General features: G+C 43.2%; 1 protein-coding gene across 1 annotated transcript in view; it reads left to right on the top strand.

Moving 5' to 3' along the window:
• The first annotated feature begins 1,718 nt into the window (after window positions 1–1,718).
• Window positions 1,719–23,342, top strand: part of sik2a (salt-inducible kinase 2a) — a 170,613-nt gene continuing 148,989 nt past the window's right edge. Inside the window, exon 1 of the mRNA XM_078198965.1 lies at window positions 1,719–2,221. Coding sequence (XP_078055091.1) covers window positions 2,087–2,221 — 135 coding nt within the window. The 5' untranslated portion in view covers window positions 1,719–2,086. The remainder of the gene's footprint in view (window positions 2,222–23,342) is intronic.

The following is a 23,342-nucleotide window of genomic DNA, read 5'->3' as shown; positions in this document are numbered from 1 at the left end:
GCCATTTGGCCCTTCGGGCCTGCTCTGCTATTCATCACGATCATGGCTGATCATCCAACTCAATAGCCTAATCCTGCTTTTTCCACATAACCTTTGATCCCATTTGCCCCAAGTGCTATATCCAGCTGCCTCTTGAATACATTCAATGTTTTGGCATCAATTACTTCCTGTAGTAATGAGTTCCACAGGCTCATCGCTCTTTGGGTGAAATGTCTCCTCACCTCCGTCCTAAATGGTCTACTCTGATTCTTCAGACTGTGACCCCTGGTTGTGGACACTCCCACCATTGGAAACATCCTCCCTCTAGTCCTGTTAGAATTTTATAAGTCTCTATGAGATCCCCCCCCCCATTTTCTTTTTGAATTTTTTTTAACAAATGCTCCATGACTACACTTCATTGGCAGTACAAATGTTTTGGCATGTCCAATGGTCCAATGGTCATGAAAAGTGACATCGAAAGGAGTGCCTTTTATAATTAAAACAGAAAATGCTTGAAGTACTCAGCAGGTCTGGCAGCATTCTCTTCAGAAGAGTCACACAATGGACTAGAAATGTTATCTCTGTTGTTCTCTTGCCACAGATGCTGCCAGACCTGCTGAGTTCTTCTCGCATTTTCTATTTATATTTCAGATCTCCAGCACTCGCAGTATTTTGCCTTTATCTTCTTTTGATTGGCTATGATGGTCTCCTTTTTTTCAAAACAGGCAAGGTCACCAGACCAAAGGGCAGTTGGAGCCCACTCAGAATGGAGTTGGGTAATATAACACCATGTAAGTTTCAACATCTGCACCATGTGCAATTATGTGTGTGTGTTTGTGTGTATCTGGGGGTAGTGAACTCTCCTGAGTCTGGATTTTAAGATCACTCGCTGTTGTAAATCATTAAAAAAAAACCCAGAACCAAATCCAATTTGCCTCCATGTGATGTAGCAGGGGGACTTTGTAACCAGCAAGTCACTCAAAAACAATAGAAAGTCTCCAACTCCCTTTTGTGTGCGTTTGTGAGAAAAAGAGAGAATATTTTTGACATGTTAAAAAAAAGGTTGCAAATAACCAAAAGACAGCGCAGAAACTCCCCTGCTTTAGTGTTTGATCCTCTGGGGGAAAGAGAGAGAGAGAGAGAAAGGAAGAGAGAGAATATTTTTGGCATGTAAAAAACCCCAGAAGAGACTGCAAATAACCAAAAGACAGCGCAGAAACTCCCTGCTTTAGTGGTTGATCCTCTGAGGGAGAGAGGGAGAAAGAGAATGAGAGAGAATATTTTTGGCACGTAAAAGGTTGCAACTAACAAAAAGACTGCTATAGTGTTTGATCCTCTGAGGGAGAGAGAGTGCAAGAGAACAAGGAAAAGAGAAAGAGAGAGAGAGAATATTTTGGCATGTAAAAAAGAGGTTACAAAAAGACTGCAGAAACTCCCCTGCTTTAGTGTTTGATCCTCTGAGGAAGAGAGAGAGAGAAAGAGACACACACAGAGAGAAAGGGAAACAGAGAGAGAGCACATTTTGCAGCAGCAACAGCAGCAGTGTGGCAGCATTTAGATTTCCAAGACTGACAACCTCGAGAATAGAAGTGGCTGCTTCTGACGTAAAAGGTGGATAGGGTTGCTATGGCGATAAATTCGCAGGGCAGTGAGAAAAGCTTCAGAACCCGCCTTCTGCACACATTAGCCCGGAGTTTTTACGTCAATATGCGTCAGCCAGGATAACATGATGCCTCCTGCAACGAGCGGGACCTTGTAGCTTGATTTCCCTTTTGTTGCCTCTGTGGAGACCGGGTTTGACTCTCCAGCTTCCCGCCCTCTCTCTCTCTCTCTTCCCCCCCCCTCCCCCCTCCACCCTCCAACCCCACTCCACCTCCACCCACCTCTTTCTTCCTTCCTTTCTCCCCTCCCTCCCTCAATTATCCTGATATCACCTGGTCATAGATCCTGTGGGAGGGGGGGGGAAGAGAAGGAGGATTATTATTATTATTTTTTTATTTTTTGCTTTCGTTAAGGGGGGGAGGGGGGGAAGAAGAAAGTTATTTTGGTCTTGTTGTGGTGGGGTGGCTGTGTATATGTGTGTAGTTGCTTTATACCGGCTCCCAGCATGGTCATGGCGGATTGCCCGGGCAAATTACATCGGGCGCCTGTCCGGGTGGGTTTTTACGATATTGAGCGCACTTTAGGCAAAGGCAACTTCGCCGTCGTCAAACTGGCGAGACATCGCATCACCAAAACTGAGGTGAGTGGACAAAAAAAAATGTAATTAAAAATTTTCCTCACCTTCCCCCCCCCCCCTCCTCCCCAGAGAAGTCGTATCGTGGTCGAATGAAGAAAGACATTGGGGGGCTGGGGGGGAACTAGAGTTCAAAAGCTCAATAGAAATAACTTTTCTTTTGTTTGTGCCGCCAACTGTTGTTTTTCTTTTGTTGCATTCTTGTTTTCCAAACTGTTGTGTGCAGTTTTATTGGGGGGGGGGGGGGTGTTCAGAGGCTGGGAGTGGGGCTGTGGTGTTCAGCAAGGCAAGCCTTTGGTTCCTATTCGGTCGTGTGTCCGCTCGTGTCAGGGACAACATGCCAAGTTCTGACTGCAAAAGAGACACACCCAGATCATTTGCACATGTAAAATAGGAAATAGTTATTATAAATGTATTTTTATTTAGTGGTGCACTGTGTTGCTAGTTTTTATTTTAAGCAGATCATCCCACACACGGCCACAATATTAAGCCCATGCATTCAAACTCTGTCGGAATTCATAATTCCGCCGTCCTCCCAGTTAAATGTGTGTAAATTCCTCTCAATAATGAGTTGTTGTTGAAGGGCGATGCATAACAGTGTAGGTGACCGAAATCCACTGGGGGAAGAGAGTTCCCACTGCATCTTTTAGCAAAGAATAACGATGTCCTGAGTTTATTTTAGGGCTTTAACAACATGACATTGTTTCTTTCAGTTTCTAATAACATTGTTCCTAATCTCGCCTTTTGTTGCATCGAACTGTTGATGTATTTTACAGTCATGCTGGAATCAGTCACCTCTCTGATACAACATGCAAATTCGAGAAGGGTCCGGTACCCCCTCTTTTATTTAGTACGTCAGGCACGAATGTAAGAATTTTTTTTGCAACAATGCAAATAAGAGCAGCAATATTTCAAATGATCCCACCGTATATCACGAATGTATCCAGCTATGTAGCAAGTTAAAATGTAGCCAATAATTGGCAGCTATCGCAGTCATTTTGGACACAATTTGCTACACCGAAATCATGTCCCACTTTAGGCCAAGTTCCACATTTTAAAAATCCTTTGCAGGGTTAAGTTTGACTGGATCTGCTTGTGACAAAATCGATTCTTCTGGAGATTTAACAGGAATAAATAGACTTCGATCCTATCTAACCGTGCGAGCTCAGTGATAAAAGGAGGACCATTATATAAATATATTATAACATTCGCACCTTAATTCTCTTTTTTGGGGGGAATAATCCATAAAAGAACTTTTGGAATGAGTTGCTCTGCAGGTTTGAGAGAAAACACACAATTCGGTATGGGGGGGTGGATTGGTTTTCCGCTGGATTCCTTGGTGATTTAGGATTTGCAAAATTGAGAACGGCGGAGGTCGGAGCTGGGTGAAACTTTTGGGACAGATAAAGGGGTATTAAAACAGATCCCGTTGTCAGACTTTGTTTCAATTCAGAATATATTAGATGCAATTTATCACGGGTTTCCTCTTTCTGTAACTGGTTCCCTGTGCTAAAGAAATTATGATGTGGAGATGCCGGCGTTGGACTGGGGTGGGCACAGTAAGAAGTCTCACAACACTAGGTTAAAGTCCAACAGGTTTATTTGGCAGCACTAGCTTTCGGAGCCTCAAGCTCCTTCATCGGGTGAGTGAGGACTTGTGTTCACAAACAGGGCATATAAAGACACAAACTCAATTTACAAGATAATGGTTGGAATGCGAGTCTTGAGAAATTACACTTTCCACAAATACAGTTGAAATTTTTGTTTTATTGAAGTGTGTGAAACCATCTATTCACGGGGCATTGAATATTACATTAATATACATGTTCAATAAATTCATTTAACTGGTTAGTTCATGGGATTAGAATATATATTTTAAGAAGATAGTTTTATATATATATATTATCCTTTTAAAATATACGTATGACACTTCTTGGTCCGGGCCCAGAGGCTGAAATGTTCCTTGCTTTAGCCGTCTCTTTTTGGAGTTTGTTTACAGGTAGGGGATTACATTTGAGAGTCTTGCTAACGCGAAGAGTGTGTTTGAAAATTTTATTAGTGACAGGTCCTTTCAATTCATCGTATGTCGAGAGGAGCTCTGATTTCCAATGTGTTAAACCCCTTCTTAATAATTGATGGGTGCACCACCCCTCCCCCCCCCCCCCCGACAGAATTAGTGACATAGGGGGACAGTTCAAATGCGACCTGGAGCTTTTCGAGACTTAAAAACTTCACAAAAAACTTTGGAACTTTTGCCCTCACCCCCCTTCCCCCCCATCCTCCTTCCACCCAAACCCGGACTGATTTATCTCCATTCTCCCACCCAGTTCTTTTTTTTAAAAAAAGTTTTGTATTTGCATGATGTTAGCAAGATTGGTCATTTCTTTCCGTGAATTTTATGGCAAGTGGATAGGGAGGGAAAATAAACTTTTTACAAAATACTCAAGTTGAAGCATTTCCATCCCCTGTGGTAACGCGGCAAGCGTTTCGATTTAATAATGCCCCACCAGACAGCCTTAAAATTCACTAAGTGTTTTAATATTTCAAGGTGTAGTTGTTTTATTTCAGTTTGTCGCCAGCGGGTGGTGGTGTTCGTGATGGTTCCCAATGCTTGTTTTTTTTTATCCCTCTCCAACATCACCTACACGCATCCCCCCAGTCCCCCAGTAAGTGTTGGTTGAATGAAAAACATCAAACGCGCTGTTCATTTGATAGCTTAAAGTGCACAGGATGAGCTAGAATGGGAGTGCGGTCATCCCGTAAAACATTAGCGAGGCTCTCAAGTTTTCCCTCTATTTTAAAAAAAACCCTGCCGTTATCAGGAGAACCCCCCCCCCCCCCCCCCCGGGTGGGAGAGGATGGAAAAGATGACCAGTGAACGATTCCTCCCCCAGCAATCAGAATGATTGCACCTTACAGGCAAGAAACGTACAGAACTCAGCCAGTCGCCTTAAGGATTTAGGAAGCACTATTTTTCTTTTCCAAAGAGTGCTTGCTCTCAGTTGTGTTCCCACATTCTCAAAGCCGGCTCGCTGCGTATTTTCTTTTAAATTTCTTTGTCCCCCCCCCCCCTTTTGTGCTGCAGGAACGCACGTTTTGCCGTCTTATTAATTTCCAATCCCCAGTCTCACGCACTGGGCATGGATTTTTCAGCCAGGTGTGAGCGGGGACAGTATCGGACCTCGGGATACAATGTGCACGAACCCCCATCACCCAAGCGCGTTTAGACAGGCGTCAACGCTGTGAAGTTGTTATCCCTTCATTGTGTAGAAATGCAACATTTTTAAAAATTGCATATATGAATCATTTTCTAAATTTGACGGCGAGGTGGTTGGGATTTATCGAAGGCTTAAAAAAAACATGTTTAAAATTTGATTTGCTTCCCATTCCTGGCATTTGGGGTGGCAATTTGAAGTGTTCTGCAAATTCCTGACTGATCATGAAAATGCAAACTGCAATTAGGGACCTTCCCAAATTGGAACTAACTGTAGTGTGTGTGGAGGGGGGGGGGGGGGGGGGGTGGAGGTAATAAACATGCATCTTCTTGCTCATAATGCTGGGAATATTAGCCAAAGGATTCTGCAGGCTTGTGCAGAAGTTGGCCATTTCTGTATGGTCCATATGTTCCCGACTTTCCTGGTTAGTTTCTATTTTTCCTTTTTTTTTCAAAAAAAAATGCAAGAGTGGAATTTTCCTGCAGTCTTTCGAAGTGGAATTCACAAACAGCTGGATCGCTTCCCAGCTGAGGAGTCCTGGAGGCAGCAAAAGGCTGGTTGAATGCCGCTGTGGGGAGCCCCTATAAGAGGGAAGGTTCTTACACCCCCTGTGTTTTCTTTTGTAACCCTGCTGGGATCAAACTCAGGCATGTGTACTTGAGCAACCTCAGCCTGGGGTCACTGGATTCCCTTGGGTCCTAACCCAGGGGAGTGGTTAGGGAGCTTGGTGGGATTGGGGGGGGGTGGTGGTTAATCCATTTGTTACACAAGCAATTTCTTTAAGAAAACTGAAATAATTGTTAGTTCTCTCTTCCCCTTGTCATACTCCACGTAGTCAAAATATAAATCCAAAACAAATCTATATTAATTGCAAAATGTTAAAATAAGCACATTACTTTTCACTAATTTTTAGCTTGCAACATAGCAGGATTCAATATATCTTTATATGCTGGAATGTGCAAAGTAAATTGAATGGAGATATTAAGCTGCTCATGCCCACAACATTGTGTCATGTAGAAGTATGTGTATGCATGTGCATCTATAATATTCTGTCTAACTCCCTTGGGCTGTACATTTTGAACGATTCCAAGGATATTAGATTTTTCTTGAGATGCATTGCAAGTTGCCCAGTGCAAGAAAGACAATTATTGCGTCTTTGTTGTAAAGTCTTGCATTAATCCCATATCCTGCAGGTAATTTTCTTTATCTGTTGGGGCAGGGGAAGGGATAGATCGATGCTCAAAATGAGATTATTGCATTTAGCCAGATGCTTTATTCTGGTGGGTTAAAAGTTCAAGAAAAAAAAAACTCATCCTTCCAGCTCAGACATGTGGTAAGCTCGTGACAGAAGGATGGCAAATTGCTGAAACAATGTATCCTTCAGTAAGACCTATCAAAAAAAGCAACATGTGCAACTCAAACCAACAGGAGGAAAGGAAACATCATTTTTAAAAGTCAGTTTTATCCGCCAGCAAGCAGGCTGTTTGCGAGGTAACTGTACACAATGCAGTGTCGAGATAAATACATCTCGCTGCGCTCTCCAGAGCCATTTACATTGCTTGTATTGTCAGTGCAGGTGCAGTGTGATCTAGGAAAGCTTTTTTAAAAAAAATTCAGTCTGCACGTTGCTTCTGAAGTATACATCTTTGGTGCTGACCATCTAACTCGGGAGTGTCACAAGATAGAATGCAGCTTCTCTACACATTCCTCACGTCAGTTCCAATACCTGTTCCATGTACTGCACAACCCAAGTTTGAATTTTATTTGGTGACTTTCGGCTACAGGATTCTAAACCACATAAGATGAGATTGTTCTGAAGTTACTTTCAAAAAATAAAAACACACGTTAAATAAGTCATAATGGGAACAGTTGGTGTATGTAGATGTGATTTACCTGGTGAGCCCAAACTGCTGTGCATCAGAAATGGGAAAAGTCAAATTTCATCCTGTCTCATGGATTAGTGAAGGCATCTTAATTTAGTACATCTTATAGTTTATGTTTGACATAGCTAATTTGAATACACATAAACATCGCTGATCCTTTTTAAATAATAGGGACAAGGGATTTAAGCCATCTGTTCCCATTATGACTTATTTAACTTGTGTTTTTAATTTTTAAAGTAAGTAACTTCAGAACAATTCCCATGATCTGTGTTGTTTAGAATCCCATTTGTCGAACATCACCAAATAAAGTTCAAACTTGGGCTGTGCAAAATATGGAACAGGCATTGGAACTGATGTGAGGAATGTGTAGAGACGCTGTATCCTGTTGTGTGACACTCCTGAGTTAGATGGTCAGCACCAAAGATATATACTTCAGAAGCAACGTGCAGACTGAATTAAAGCTGTTTTGTTTTTAAAAGGGGTTAGTAAATTCAATGCTGGGGATCTGAAGAACATAGCATAGCATTGGGCGGCACGGTAGCACAGTGGTTAGCACTGCTGCTTCACAGCTCCAGGGACCTGGGTTCGATTCCCGCCTCGGGTCACTGTCTGTGTGGAGTTTGCACATTCTCCTCATGTCTGCGTGGGTTTCCTCCGGGTGCTCCGGTTTCCTCCCACAGTCCAAAGATGTGCGGGTTAGGTTGATTGGCCATGCTAAAATTGCCCCTTAGTGTCCTGAGATGCGTAGGTTAGAGGGATTAGTGGGTAAAATATGTAGGGATATGGGGGTAGGGCCTGGGTGAGATTGTGGTCAGTGCAGACTTGATGGGCCGAATGGCCTCTTTCTGTACTGTAGGGTTCTATGATTCTATGATTGAAGAGGAAAATGTAGAACTGAGTGATGAGAAAGGAGGCCATTTTTCTCTCATCATTTTTACCTGTAATATGCTGTCTCTACAACAGTTATCTCATCTAACCTTTTCTGTCTTTTTAAATTGTTATGATACTGACTGAGTTCTAAATGTTTTAGTAACTTTATTTTAATGCATAACTGGTAGTTGTCTTTGCAAAAAATGTTGACGTTTACTTGTCTTCTTTCACTGGCTGTGGTGAATATTTTTGAAACATTGGGTCGGTCTCAGTTGGAGTATTGTGTCCAATCCTGGGCCTCGTGTTTCAGAAAGAATGTGAATGCATTGGAGAGGATGCAGAAAAGATCTGCAAGGGTGGCTCAGGGATCGAGATACTTTAATTATGTGGATAGAATGGCATATCTGGCTGTTCTCCTTAGAGCACACATTGAGAGGAGATTTGACAAAAGTTTTTCAAAACCATGAAGGGAGAAACTTTTTTAAATACTTTTCCAATTCAATCAAATCAAGTCCAATTCAGAGTCTCAACAAGTTGAGACATTTCCGATCCAGGCTGACAAGACAGGGCAAGGGACCATTTACCCTGTCCTGGGCCTGATCTACATGAGCAAAGCTGATTGGAGTAGGCGGAGAATTCCTCCTCCAAGGCTTGATCTCATTTGCATCTTGGCCAAAAGGCCGAGATACAGCAAGGGAGAAACTGTTCCCGTTAGCGGAAAAGCTGAGAATTGGAGAACATCAATGTAAGATGCTCAGCAAAGAGCCAGAGTTTACGCGCAGAAAATCACTTTCACACAGCAGCTGGTTGGGATCAGGAATGTGCTTACCTGAGTGTGGTGCTGGATGCAGATTCAGCCGTGGCTTTCAAAAGGGAACTCATAAATTGTAGAGGAAAAAAACATACAGCACAGGAACAGGCCCTTTGGTCCTCCAAGCCTGAAGAGAATTTTTTTTTGCATAGTTCTATGTGTGGGGGTGGTGAGAGTCACGTTTGATCCTGTATATACTTTCCAGAATTGGCTACTGGGTAACAATGATGTGGAGATGCTGGCGTTGGACTGGGGTAAGCACAGTAATAAATCTCACCATAAAGTCCAACAGGTTTATTTGGTAGCACAAGCTTTCGTAGTGTTCCTCCTCCTTCAGGTGAGTGAAGAGTTGTGGACACAAGAGTTGGACACAACCCATCACTCACCTGAAGAAGGAGGAACACTCCGAAAGCTTGTGCTACCAAATAAACCTGTTGGACTTTAACATGGTGTTGTGAGACTCCTTACTGTACTGGGGAGCACATAGGGGAAAGGTATCCTTCCTCACGCTGAGATACTGGAGCTAGAAAGGCCAATTATAGCATTCCTAAGTATCTTGTCTAACATAAGCTACATGGTAATGTGGAGATGCCGGCGTTGGACTGGGGTGGGCACAGTAAGAAGTCTCACAACGCCAGGTTAAATTCCAACATTTGTTTGATATCAGGAGCTTTCAGAGTGCTGCTCCTTCATCCTTCACACACACCTGACGAAGGAGCAGTGCTCCGAAAGCTCCTGATACCAAGCAAACCTGTTGGACTTTAACCTGGTGTTGTGAGACTTCTTAATAAGCTGGGAATCGAAGCTGTTCTCTGGCCCAGCTGCTGCTGGAACAGCTTTGCACAACACTTGTATACCCATTTAACTCTTTCTCAAGGTTCTGCCCTATTGAATAATAGTGAATCCCCAGGTGGAAATGTTTGGTGAGTGGGTAGGAGTAAGTTACAAAGTTGTTGATGGTTTATTTGTTGAGACAACTCTATTGAGGTTCGTAACGTGAAGCTTTCAATTGCGCATGCAACTGTAGATTTTAAGGAATGTGTCATTAATCAGCTGGGAGAAAATTCCAGTATCACTGATGTGAAGTTAATTGTGTTGAATTAAAGTAACTAGTTCAGATTTGGGTTATTCCTTTTTAACCATGTTAAGTGCAGCCTCCTTATCACGCAAACCAAACTGGCGTGCATCTGTGAAGAAAATGAATACCTATTCATTTTTAGTACTGTACACAGTAAATCATTGGTATGAGTTTACAGATGATGTTTGAATTACCCTGATAACATACTGTTGACTGCCTAATACATCTTGGCGTCATTGTATTTTTAATGGCCTGAAACCATTCAGAGTACTTGAATGTTGAGATCCCTAACCTGCAGGATTTTGTTATGGAAGCAAGATCGTGATCATGTTAAAGGTCGATGGTTAATTAAAATCGGTGTTTTAGATGAGACGGGATTGTTTGCAGCACAGTGTTCGTAGTGAACGGGTATTAATTTTCTGCACAAGAGGCAATACCAGTTCTGTCTGCATGATGGAGAGACAGCACTTACCAGGGCTGGAAAAGAATAAACACAAATTGTGACATTTGAACTAGTTACTTTATGCTTGCTTGCCTGTGTGCGTATCATCAAGAATGAATAATGATGCAGGAATTTTTGAGAAGGTAGCCTGGCATTATCCTCGAGGATCAGAAATACATTTTCTCTGATGGCTTGAAATTCTATCATTTTCCCGTGAATTGATTGCAGGAATGAAGAAATTGTGCAGGTAAAAAGGAATAAATTGCCATCTGCTCCTCTGGTGCTTTTCATCAAGGCTGCGCCGCACTCATGATTCCTGGAGCATCATGACTAGACCTTTCCTAAGCCTGCTCGGGTATGTAAGCTCCTGGGAGAGAGACCCCAAAAAGCAGAAAAACCCCCCCAGGGCTAATAAAGGAAAATAAAATCTGGAAAATTCTTCTCCGTTTCCCCCTCATGAATGAAGTGCGATTTTGTGCATTCACTCACCTGATGAAGGGGCAGTGCTCTGAAAGCTCGTGCTACCAAATAAACCTCTTGGACTTTAACCTGATGCTGTGAGACTTCTTACTGTGCCCACCCCAGTCCAACGCTGGCATCTCCACATCATTTGTGCATTGAGGCTTGAAACCAATTGGATGTTAGGCATAGTGCACTGCCCTTTAATAGTGTTCAAACCCAAAGAAAGAACGACTTGTATTCTTATAGGAATCTTTTTATACTTTGGGATGTTTCAAAATGGTGTACAGGAATAAAGTATTTTTGAAGTGTAGTTACTGTTGTAAGGAAAGGGAATATAGCAACCAATTTTCAGACAGCACCAACAGCAATGTGGTAATGAGGATAGTTTAAAAAAAAAATGTTGATTGGCCAGGAAATCGGGGACTATTGTCCTGGTAACCTTTACGTCCACCTGTGAGAACACATGGGGATTTAACATCTCTTCTGAACAGTGGCACTCCTCTGACAGTGCAGCACTCCCCCAGTCCTGGACTGAAGTGTGTCAGCTTAGATTACTACATTAAAATTCCTGAATGAAAAAGTGCTCTCTGTGTGCAACCCGAATGGGTTCTATGCAAAGTGTTTTGCGCTCCGTCTCCATTCAGTTTGTGGATGTGAATTTACAACAGAGAGCAAGTTTGCTAATTGGTATTCTAATTTTAAGAAGCTGCAAAGGTGGTTGACATGGAGGGTGCTGCGCTCTTTAGAGTTTCAGCTTGTATCATATTCCTGGGACGCAGGAGGAATCCCCCCCCCCCCCCCCCCCCCCCCCCCCACACCTCACCTGTCTACTGCAGGCCTGAGAATACTTGACGTTGCTAATGTGGAAGAGTATCCTATTTCTGCTGATGAGCCAAAGAAGGAAATGAGCATTACATGAGTTGAATTCTATAAGTGTGCGCTCTGCTCCTGTGATGCTATATCTTTTCAGTTTTACTAAAATTAGGTTATTAGTAGGGCAGCCATACAGTGACTGAAAAAGGCTAATTCCATTCCATTGTCTGGGATTCCATGGAGACCAATTTCCTTGGAGCTGCTTCCAATCTGCTCTCCTACAGTGTGGCAGAAACCCCATTTATGTGCATGAGTAGGGTTTACGCTATACGTCTAAGGAGCAGGATTTGCTGAGAAGAAATTCATAGAACAGTACAGCACAGAACAGGCCCTTCGGCCCACGAGGTTGTGCCGAGCTTTATCTGAAACCAAGATCAAGCTATCCCACTCCTTATCATCCTAGTGTGCTCCATGTGCCTATCCAATTTAAATATTCCTAAAGTGTCTGACTCCGCTATCACTGCAGGCAGTCCATTCCACACCCCAACCACTCTCTGAGTAAAGAACCTACCTCGGACATCCTTCCTGTATCTCCCACCATGAACCCTATAGTTATGCCCCCTTGTCCACCACCCATCCACCCGAGGAAATAGTCTCTGAACGTTCACTCTATCTATCCCCTTCATCATTTTATAAACCTCTATTAAGTCTCCCCTCAACCTCCTCGGCTCCAGAGAGAACAGCCCTAGCTCCCTCAACCTTTCCTCATAAGACCTACCCTCCAAACCAGGCAGCATCCTGGTAAATCTCCTCTGCATTCTTTCCAGCGCTTCCACATCCTTCTTATAGTCAGGTGACCAGAACTGCACACAATATTCCAAATGTGGCCTCACCAAGGTCCTGTACAGTTAAACATAGAACATAGAACAGTACAGCACAGAACAGGCCCTTCGGCCCACGATGTTGTGCCGAGCTTTATCTGAAACCAAGATCAAGCTATCCCACTCCCTATCATCCTGGTGTGCTCCATGTGCCTATCCAATAACCGCTTAAATGTTTCTAAAGTGTCTGACTCCACTATCACTGCAGGCAGTCCATTCCACACCCCAACCACTCTCTGCGTAAAGAACTTACCTCTGATATCCGTCCTGTATCTCCCACCACGAACCCTATAGTTATGCCCCCTTGTAATAGCTCCATCCACCCGAGGAAATAGTCTTTGAACGTTCACTCTATCTATCCCCTTCATCATTTTATACACCTCTATTAAGTCTCCCCTCAGCCTCCTCCGCTCCAGAGAGAACAGCCCTAGCTCCCTCAACCTTTCCTCATATGACCTACCCTCCAAACCAGGCAGCATCCTGGTAAATCTCCTCTGCACTCCTTCCAGCGCTTCCACATCCTTCCTATAGTGAGGTGACCAGAACTGCACACAATATTCCAAATGTGGTCTCACCAAGGTCCTGTACAGTTGCAGCATAACCCCACGGCTCTTAAACTCCAACCCCCTGTTAATAAAAGCTAACACACTATAGGCCTTCTTCACAGCTCTATCCACTTGACTAGCAACCTTTAGAGATCTGTGGATATGGACCCCAAGATCTCTCTGTTCCTCCACAGTCTTCAGAAGCCTACCTTTGACCCTGTAATCCACATTTAAATTTGTCCTACCAAAATGAATCACCTCACATTTATCAGGGTTAAACTCCATCTGCCATTTTTCAGCTCAGCTTTGCATCCTATCTATGTCTCTTTGCGGTCTACAACAGCCCTCCACCTCATCCACTACTCCACCAATCAGCAAATTTACTGATCCACCCTTCAGCCCCCTCCTCTAAGTCATTAATAAAAATCACAAAGAGCAGAGGACCAAGCACTGATCCCTGTGGCACTCCGCTAGCAACCTGCCTCCAGTCCGAAAATTTTCCATCCACCACCACCCTCTGTCTTCGATGACTCACCTGAAGAAGGGGCTTGGAGCTCCGAAAGCTTGTATGGCTTTTGCTACCAAATAAACCTGTTGGACTTTAACCTGGTGTTGTTAAACTTCTTACTTCGATCAGATAGCCAGTTACCTATCCAATCGGCCAACTTTCCCTCTATCCCACACCTCCTACCATGGCCTAGGACTTTTTTTTTGGAAGGGGTGGCATGAGTGGGTGGAGGTTTGCATGATGTAATTCCATGCAAGTTTTCACAAAAAGCAAAACTCAGTGGTATCTGATTAGGAAGAAATGATGGTTTGTTTTCAATCTGTGTCATAATTTGTGGCCTAGTTCATTGTGTTGCGCTTCAGAACCTGAACACATTTTCTGATCTAATGAAAGAGGAACCAAGCTATGCTGGACATACAGGTTGTGCCATACTTCTTTTAAAAAGCAATGTATGTGGATTTTTACCTGCAAACCGTAATGCTTTCTCAATTGCTGTAAATCTTGTCCTGGGATACAATTGTCTTCACTTTGCAAGGGGTGGTTTGATCGTGATTTTTCTTTTCTGGGGTGAACCTATACAAGATGGCGGTCATGGAATTAAAACCTAATCTCAAACTTTTTCATTCAAACCAGCTTGTGAAACATTGGAAGGTTAGAGTAGGACAAGCTAAGAATAATCATTCAGTTCAATATAAATCTTGTGTCAAACCAGAAGAGATTGTCAAAAATGAACTCACCGGAATGAATTGGAGACACTTGGTGAGCTTACTGCTTCATTGGATTTTCACGGTAACTTCACTACAGTGTGAATGTAAGCCTACTTGTGATTAATAAATAAACTTTACTTTTTTCACTATAGTCTGCTGGATACTTGCAACTGTCTTCTCCACTTCAGATGATTTGTGTGATTAGGTGCTGTGTTCAGTGTAAGTTGAGGTTTCCCAAAGCCTCAGCAATACTGAATTGGATTGTAAATTGGTATCTTGGCTGTCAGTGTCCAATTGCAGATTTTTTAATTTTGGGAAAGCTGCATTTTTTTTTTGGGGAAACAATTTTTCAAGGAGGCACGGTGGTTAGCACTGCTGCCTTACAGCAGCAGGGACCTGGGTTCAATTCCAGCCTTGGGTGACTGTGTGGCGTTTGTACGTTCTCCCTGTGTCTGCGTGGGTTTCCTCTGGGAGCTCCAGTTTCCTCCCACATTTTCCTCTGGGAGCTCCAGTTTCCTCCCACACTTCAAAGATGTGCAGGTTAGGTGGATTGCCCCTTAGTGTCCCAAGATGTGTAGGTTAGGGGAATTAGTGGGTAAATACATAGGGTTATGAGGATGGGCCTAGGTGGAATGCTCTTTTGGAGAGTCGGTGCAGACTCGATGGGTCAAATTCTGTACTCTTAAGGGTTCTATGATCAATGCCAATGGATTTTCAGTGATCTTGGTCATAATGTCTGAATTGACACAAAGAAGGAAGCCATTTGGCCCTTGGTGCCCATGCAACTCTTGCAACTTTGGGACCATTTCACTGTCCTTCACCCTGGTAACATTTTTTCATTCTTTTTAAATACTTGTCCAGCTCCTTTCTAAATACTGTAACTCCCTTCTCCATGGTGACTTGTGGTAAAGCTTCCCATGCTCTATTAACCCATGTGATAATTCTCACACTCTTTGACTTGTCAACTCGTGGAGATAATATTTCTCTGTCCTCTCGAGACTTTTCAAAATATTTTGAAAACATTCTGGCTCAGTGTTGAGGTTTGAATGGGGTTGTTTATTGGAAGCTCAGATAATGAAGTGAAGAGGCTTGCAAAAATTCAACCTTCTTTAAAAATATTACTCTTGTGTCCTTTTTAAAAAAATTCTTTTTCAATTTGCACACTTCTGCTGAAGGCCAGTGTCTCGTACTTGGATAAGACCATGCTGGAACACAATTAACAGACCCAGCAACATCTGTCGAGAGAGAAACAGAGATCTTCATAGTTGGGCAGGTCAAATAGACACAGCTTTGACCAGCTACACAATGGCAATCAATCACTGCTCAAACTATTTCATGATGTGAGCCACTTGGGAGATATTTTAAAATGACATGGCAAGACCATTTATAAATGCAACGATATTTGTTTTTCTTTAACTGAGTAATCAACGAGTCTTACCTCTTTGCTAATGCCATGGGTGGAAGAGGAAATGTATGGTGTATTCTGTAGTCCAATTTGTGATTACACAGCAATTTATTGTATGTTGGGAGTGATTACATTTGGCAATTGAGTTGCTGGTGGATTTATTGAATAATTTACTTTTAATACACAATCCATTAGTTGTCAATATTACAAAAGCTGACAGGTTTGTTATTTAACATTGAAATAAATATTTATTACCACATGAAGTAGTTGATGCCAAAACATTGAATGTATTGAAGAGGCGGCTGGATATAGCACTTGGGGCGAATAGGATCAAAGGTTATGGGGGGGGAAAAAGCAGGATTAGGCTATTGAGTTGGATAATCAGCCATGATTGTGATGAATGGCGGAGCAGCTCAAAGGGTCAAATGGCCTCCTCCTGCTCCTATCTTCTATCTTTCTATTAAGGTTCAGACTACAACAATGACAACAACTTGTATTAAACACTCAAAATGTGCTTGAAGGTGTGGACAATTATCAGGATGGCTGTTTTGCCAATATTAGAAACTGAAGGAAAAGCCAAATTGGGGAGAGCATAGGATAGATGTTCTGAGTGGCATAACACTTGTGTGAAGAGCGCAATATGATTTGGTCCAAGCTTTGGTCGTGCGTAGGCCTGAAGAGTACCAAACTATACAGACAGTCTTTGAATAGGGGACCATGGAAAACACAGCTACTCATTGCTTTTTCTCGTGAAAATGTACATTGTCCTATGGGGTAGAGTGGGAACATTTAGGAATCTTGTGGATTTATAAGCCATCAGGACACTTAACAGACCCAGCAACAATTGGTCGAGAGAGAAACATCTTCATAGGTCGGGCAGGTCAAATAGACACAGCTTTGACCAGCTCCATAATGGAAACTAATCACTGCTCAAACTATTACATGATGTGAACCACTTGGAGGTATTTCAATGACATGGCAAGACCATTTATAAATGCAGAACTCTAGTTTATTGGAATGTCCTAAGAAACCTTTTTTGGAATTCGATGTCGTCAATGGATTATTTTATTTGTTTTGCTAATCCAAAGTAGATCACCTTTTCCTCATTTCTGAAGTTGTGGGAATGGAGAAGTAGTGTCTGGGACTTAAAGTGTCTTTGTTGATGAAGTGAAAAATTAATGATCAATGGGAGTGGTGAGGTGCATCTATCTTGTATTCTATGGCCACAGCTTTGTACATAGTGAGTTCCTGCGCTAGGCCTGGTTGAGGTGTCGAGCAGAGTTGAAGTATTTCCCTCTGGCAAGAATCCTCCTTGATCACAATCACTCACATCCCGGCAGCCAGTATCAAAGTGACATTAGTCTTTGCTTGGGGACAGGCCACCCTTTGTTTTTGGGTGTGGCACATATCATTGGACAGACATGCAATGGAGGGTAAACTACCTTTTTTTTGTTTTGAATAGAAAGGTTTGCCAATGAAACAAAAATCGAAGGGGTTTTTGTTAGGAATGGGTTAACAGACCTTCCACACGTCCTAATTTAATATCAATTATTCAATATAAGTCACTGATCTATAAAGGGGCTACAGGTGGCACTGAGTGCTGGTCCGTATATTGAGTCGTGCAACACAATAAAGTGAGTTTATGAAGAAGCAGGACTTGCATCGTGTTTTACCATCGAACTGCAACTCTGGAGCCTAACAGTTTTGAGAATTTGGTTCTGGTGGTGACGCAGAATGGATGGTGTGGGATTGGTCACTCATTTGTACACAGTTTCTGCTATTTGGTTCCATTGTAATCAATGGAATTAAACGCCAGGCACTATAATGGGAGGCCATACCAATTCTGCCCATTTGGTGTCTCTGCCTCAGAAGAATTTCTGCCCTAAGATATGTTATTTTATTCTTTCATGGGATTTGGATGTCACAAACAAGGGCAGCATTTATTGCCTATCCCTGAATGCCCTTGAACTGAGTGACTTACGCGGCCATTTCAGATGACAGTTTAAAGAGTCGAGCATATTGCTATGGGTTTGGAGTCCCATCTAGGCCAGATCAGGTGAGGATAGCAGATTACCTCCCCGTGAAACAGTTGGGTTTTTGTAACAATTGATTATTGCATGGTCACTGTTATTGAGACTAGCTTTAGATTCCCAGATTTATTAATTGAATTTAAGTTCCACCAGCTGCTGTGGTGGGATTTGAACCCATATCCCCAGAGCATTTACCTCAGCCTCTGGATTACTAGTCTAAGGACATTACCGCAATGCCATCATCTCCATTATACGATCCCATTATATGCTGTTCGCAGCTCTATAACCTGAATCTTCTTGGTATTACATGACAAGCTTTGCTTTGCAGTCACTTTGACGTCAGTGGAAGAGGCAGGGGGGGAAGGGAAGAGTTGCAACTGCGGGGGGGGGGGGGGGGCAAAGAAGACCATGAGTGAAATTGTGGGGGGGGGGGGGGGGGGGGGGCGGGGGGCAAAGAAGACCATGAGTGAAATTGTGTGACCTAGGTGTTTACTTATTTTCAGACGGTTTGTCAGCTGAAAGCACACAGGGGCAATTCATTTTGAGGAGGTGACTATTTTCTTTTATAACTCGGTTAGTTTGGGCTATTGCAGTCACCTCGAGCTGGCACCGGTGGCAACCTTTTGCTCACCAAGTTTAGCTTGCCAATAGAGCAAGCAGGCTGAGTGCGATAAGACTTTCTCTCACCACCAACATGTTAACGTAATGTTTCCCAACTGCCTGCCTGGGGTGGGGAGAAATATCAGTTGTAGCATTATCAGTGATTCTCACCAACCCGTTCGTTTATGCGAAATGCGTTTATCTTACTGACGGATCTTTTTGAGGTCTCTGTTTCCACTCCCTCTCCCAGGACGTCAATCCTTTATCTTAAGCAATGATTGGTAAAGAGTCATAAAACACTGGAACAAAGTTGTACAGTCAGCGTGTGTTCCATTCTCTAAGCGAAGAAGTGAAGTAATCTTGTGGTTTTTTAAAAACTTAACTTTTAGTAGTTGAAGGTCATGTCACCATGTTGTACCTATTCTCCTGATTCCTAAAGATACCACCTGATATTTCACACAGTGACATAAATGCTCTTCTGAAAACAGTAGAGCCCATCCGAGGAGATACAGGTTAGGGGGGAGTGGCTGTGCTAAGTTGCCCCTTACAGTCCAAGGATGTGCAGGTTAGGGGGAGTGGCTGTGCTAAATTGCCCCTTATGGTCCAGGGATTGGCTGTGCTAAATTGCCCCTCCAAAGATGTTCAGGATAAGTGGATTGGCCATGCTAAATTTCCCCTTAGTGCCCAAAGATGTGCAGGATAGGTGGATTGGCCATGCTAAATGCGTGGGGATAGGGCGGTGGAGGGGCTGGGTAGGATAGTCAGTGCAGACTTGATGGGCCGAATGGTCTCCGTCTGCACTGTAGGGATTCTTTGGGTTCTATTTTTCATGTCCCCAGTATGGTGATAATTGTTTCTTTTTATGACAACAGTTGGAGATGCATGAAAGAGCAGAAGGAAAATACCTAGATTGCACATTGTGTTCAGTAATGGCTTTGTGGTTGGAATCATTTTTACCCGTGTGTACAAATACGTACTGTTTCTTTTTGTGCAGGGAAGGGAGCCAATTTGCAGAGTAGCACTTCAATGACAGTTGCACAGTGGAACTGGTGAAAGTGATTGCTCAATGTATCAATCAACAAAATCTTTACATTTCAATCAAACCTAGGAAAGATTTCCTGGTTTCTGCCGACTTTGTGAATTAACTCGTAAAACTCCATGTTGAAGATTTTACTTCTTTTGGAGATCTAACACAGACACAATGGGTCAAATGGCCGCTTTCTTTGCTGTTACCATATGATATAGAACATAGAACATTACAGCGCAGTACAGGCCCTTCGGCCCTCGATGTTGCGCCGACCAGTGGTACCAATCTAAAGCCCCTCTAATCTACACTATTCCAACATCATCCATATGTTTATCCAATAACCACTTGAACTCTCTCAACGTTGATGAGTCCACCACTGCTGCAGGCAGGGTATTCCACGCCCTTACTACTCTCTGAGTAAAGAACCGACCTCTAACATCTGTCCTATATCTCTCACCCCTCAATTTAAAGCTATGTCCCCTCGTGCTAACCAACACCATCTGAGGAAAAAGGCTCTCACTATCCACCCTATCTAATCCTCTGATTATCTTGTATGCCTCTATTAAGTCACCTCTTAACCTTCTTCCTATACAAAGGGTATTTACCACCCCCCTCTCCCACATATCTGCTGAATTAGTTAGTAAGAAACTGCAATTGCTCTGGACTCGATACAGTGTGACAGGATGTGATTGAAGGTGTGTACAGTGCTTGAAGTCCTCACTTGATTTCTGCATCATTAAATTCATACGAACAACAAAGGTTGAGTGGCAGGAAAAGGCCAATTGGTCCCTAAAAACCTGTCACACAACCATGACAGCCAGACCAGTTACAACACTGTAACAATATGAAAACCATACCCCTCGGGTTTGTAAGCCATCTAAATCAGTATCAAAGTGCTCTTGCTTGGTTCTCTCTGAAGTAATCTGATGTACAGAACTGACGAGGCAAGGCAGGGTTTATTTCAGTGTACTGGCCAAGAACAAACTTGAGAAATTTTGTTTTGCGTAGTTCGCTGAGTTGCTTCAGAGCTGCTAGATGTATTTCTAAATGAGGTAGTACATGAGTTCAGTGAACTCAATACTTTATTGTCAAGAGTGAAACCACTCTATGCCAATATATGACCAAATGGGAAGTATATATTGTTTGCAATTATTTTACACCGTTGAGAAGAACGATGTTGACTGCTGAGTAAGCTGCACCCTGCCAAGTGAGACTATTGGCCATGTATCTTCAGAAAAGGACTCAGCAGACAGATATATTCAGACTTGCATCAAATTCGAGTTACGTGCGTGTAAATACTTGTGTATGTTGGTAACGCCACAACAGTGGAGGAGTTGCATGCGAATTAGGAGCAGGAGTAGGCCATTTGGCCCTTCAAGCCCTCTCCACCATTCAACAAGGTCATGGTTGGTCTGACTTTTTTTTTTAACCTCCACTCCACATTCCTGCCTGACCCCTGATAACCTTTCACCCCTCTTTTCGGTCACAACAAATGCAAATATTTAGATGTATCCATGAGGAAGTTGGATCATTATAGGGTGAGGGGGGCTATTGTGCAGCATTGGCATGTGTACATCGGATGGACTCAGTTGCCTGTTTCTGAGCAGAACATGCTATGTCGAATTAAAATGGTAAAGTCTGATGCATGTTCCCTGTCTTGTCACATTTCAAGTGTCACCCTCAATTTAGCATAGCAAGTGTAAAGATTCCAAGGATCTGATCAGAAAAACAATACCAGAGCCAAGACATCTGTAATCTCTTAACTGACAGCTGTAGGAATCCAAGCAGTATTTACTTGACAATAACAGCCTCTTAATTACCTGTATGAACCCAGAGAGTAATTCAGCAATACCCTACTCTGTGTGGAGTCCCAGGAGATGGGTATTTAATACTATTAAGGCAGATGCTGCAACCTGTACTTCTGTCTGAGGGGCCCCATTGCCACGTGTAGCAAAATTACCCCTCCAGTGTTTAATTCTGGCTAAACTCTGTAAACCATAAACAGCCACATACCCACATTTTAGCAGATGCAGCAATTTGCATTTCTATAGCACCCCCTTTTAATGTAGTGAAACATTTCAAGGTGCTTCTTGGAGACTGCCTTCAACCACAGTTTTGACGCTGAGCCACAAAAGATGGTATTCGGGCAGGTGACCAAAAGCTTCGTCAAAGAGATGGGGTTTTTCAGGAATGTCTTGAAGGAGATGGGAGAGGTGGAGAGGATTAGTGAGGGAATGCCAGACCTCGGATTCCATTGGTGACAAAATGAAAACCAAGATGTGCAAGACGCCAGAAGTGGAGAAGTGCAGAGATCTATTGTTAGGATGGACGAGGTTACAGAGATGGGAAGAAGGCAAGGTCATGGAGGGATTTGAAAGCAGGGATGAGAATTTGATAAGTAATACAACATGCATCCTGCGGTACAATATTTCCAGTGTCATTAAATACTGTTGTCTGAGTTTCCATGAGTAGCCTCATATATTAATATTTTCCAATAGTTTTAATATGTAAAATGAACAAGAAAACTAATGATTGACTGACTGAGTGAAGAACATTCCTATTTGTAAGTTACTCAATAAGCTCTCTCCTGCAAATGCATTGCATAATATTTAGCCACTATTTGCATCATCAGTAGTTTATCTAAATGACCACCTGATTTGCAGAAGCCAGCACCGGGTGATCATTAACCAGTGTGGGTTTCTAAAGTAGAGAGCGGAATCTTGATGACGAGTCAGGGGTCTTGCCCTATGGCTGGAGAGCTGGCAAGAGACCCATTCTGCCTCTTAGGAAGATCTGCTGGAAGACACAACAGTTAGGCAGTGGCGGGTTGGAAGTAAGGGCAGGAGGGTGGCAGCCCCCCCCCCCCCCCCCTTTGGGTGACAAGTTGCCCATATGGTCACAGCTGTCATGCATGGTGACAGGCCATTCTGCCGTTGGGTTAATCCCAGGGGTGGTGAGATGAGGTCCTTAAGTGGTCATTAATTGGCGGCGGGTGGGATAGAGTGGAGGTTTACAGCATGGAAACAGGCCCTTCCAACTTGTCCATGCTGTCCTTTTTTTAACCACTGAGCTAGTCCCAATTGCCCATGTTTGGCCCTTATCCCTCTATACCCATCCTACCCATGTAACTGTCTAAATGCTTTTTAAAAGGCAAAATTGTACCCACCTCTCCTGCTCCCTCTGGCAGCTCGTTCCAGACACTCACCACCCTCTGTGTGATAAAACTGCCCCTCTGGACACTTTTTTGTATCTCTCACCTTAAACCTATGCCCTCTAGTTTTAGACTTCTCTACCTTTTGGAAGAAGGTGTTGACTATCTACCTGACCTATGCCCCTCATTATTTTTTAGACCTCTATAAGTTCAGCCCTAAGCCTCCTATCATGGGCCTTCCTGTCCTGAATTTAATTCAGGCAGAGATGGTGTTCGGTTACACCAGCATCCTGCTTAAAAACATGTTCTTGCCACTTCCAAGCTCGCCTGTCAACTACATCAATGCAACGTTTGTCCTTCTGTGCCATTCCCTGCAAAGTGATTTTCTGCGGAAACTTTTTCTTCTCAGTGGCAAATCCCTTAATTGTGGATAAAGCAGCTTGCATTCCTGTCGTGTTTTCCTGCGTACAGAGACATCTGAGTACTTGAGAGTGCACGACACCAAGAGTAAACCCCAACCGGAATGTGGGAGTGGGCAGGTCGGATCCAAGGCCAAAGAGCCTTCCAAAGGCGGAGAAGGAAATAGCAAGGCCGAAGTGTTGGGGTGGGAGGGTGAGTGAGTGGATGGTAGTTCCACAGTAGCTGAAGGAATTGCCTTGCATGGAGTGAGGAATGAGAGTTAGGCTGGTGTAGGGGTAG

Source organism: Mustelus asterias, chromosome 27 (genome assembly GCF_964213995.1).
Source record: "Mustelus asterias chromosome 27, sMusAst1.hap1.1, whole genome shotgun sequence".
Lineage (NCBI taxonomy): Eukaryota > Metazoa > Chordata > Chondrichthyes > Carcharhiniformes > Triakidae > Mustelus > Mustelus asterias.
Note: the sequence above shows the minus strand (reverse complement) of the source record. Positions and strands in the feature narration are given on the sequence as shown.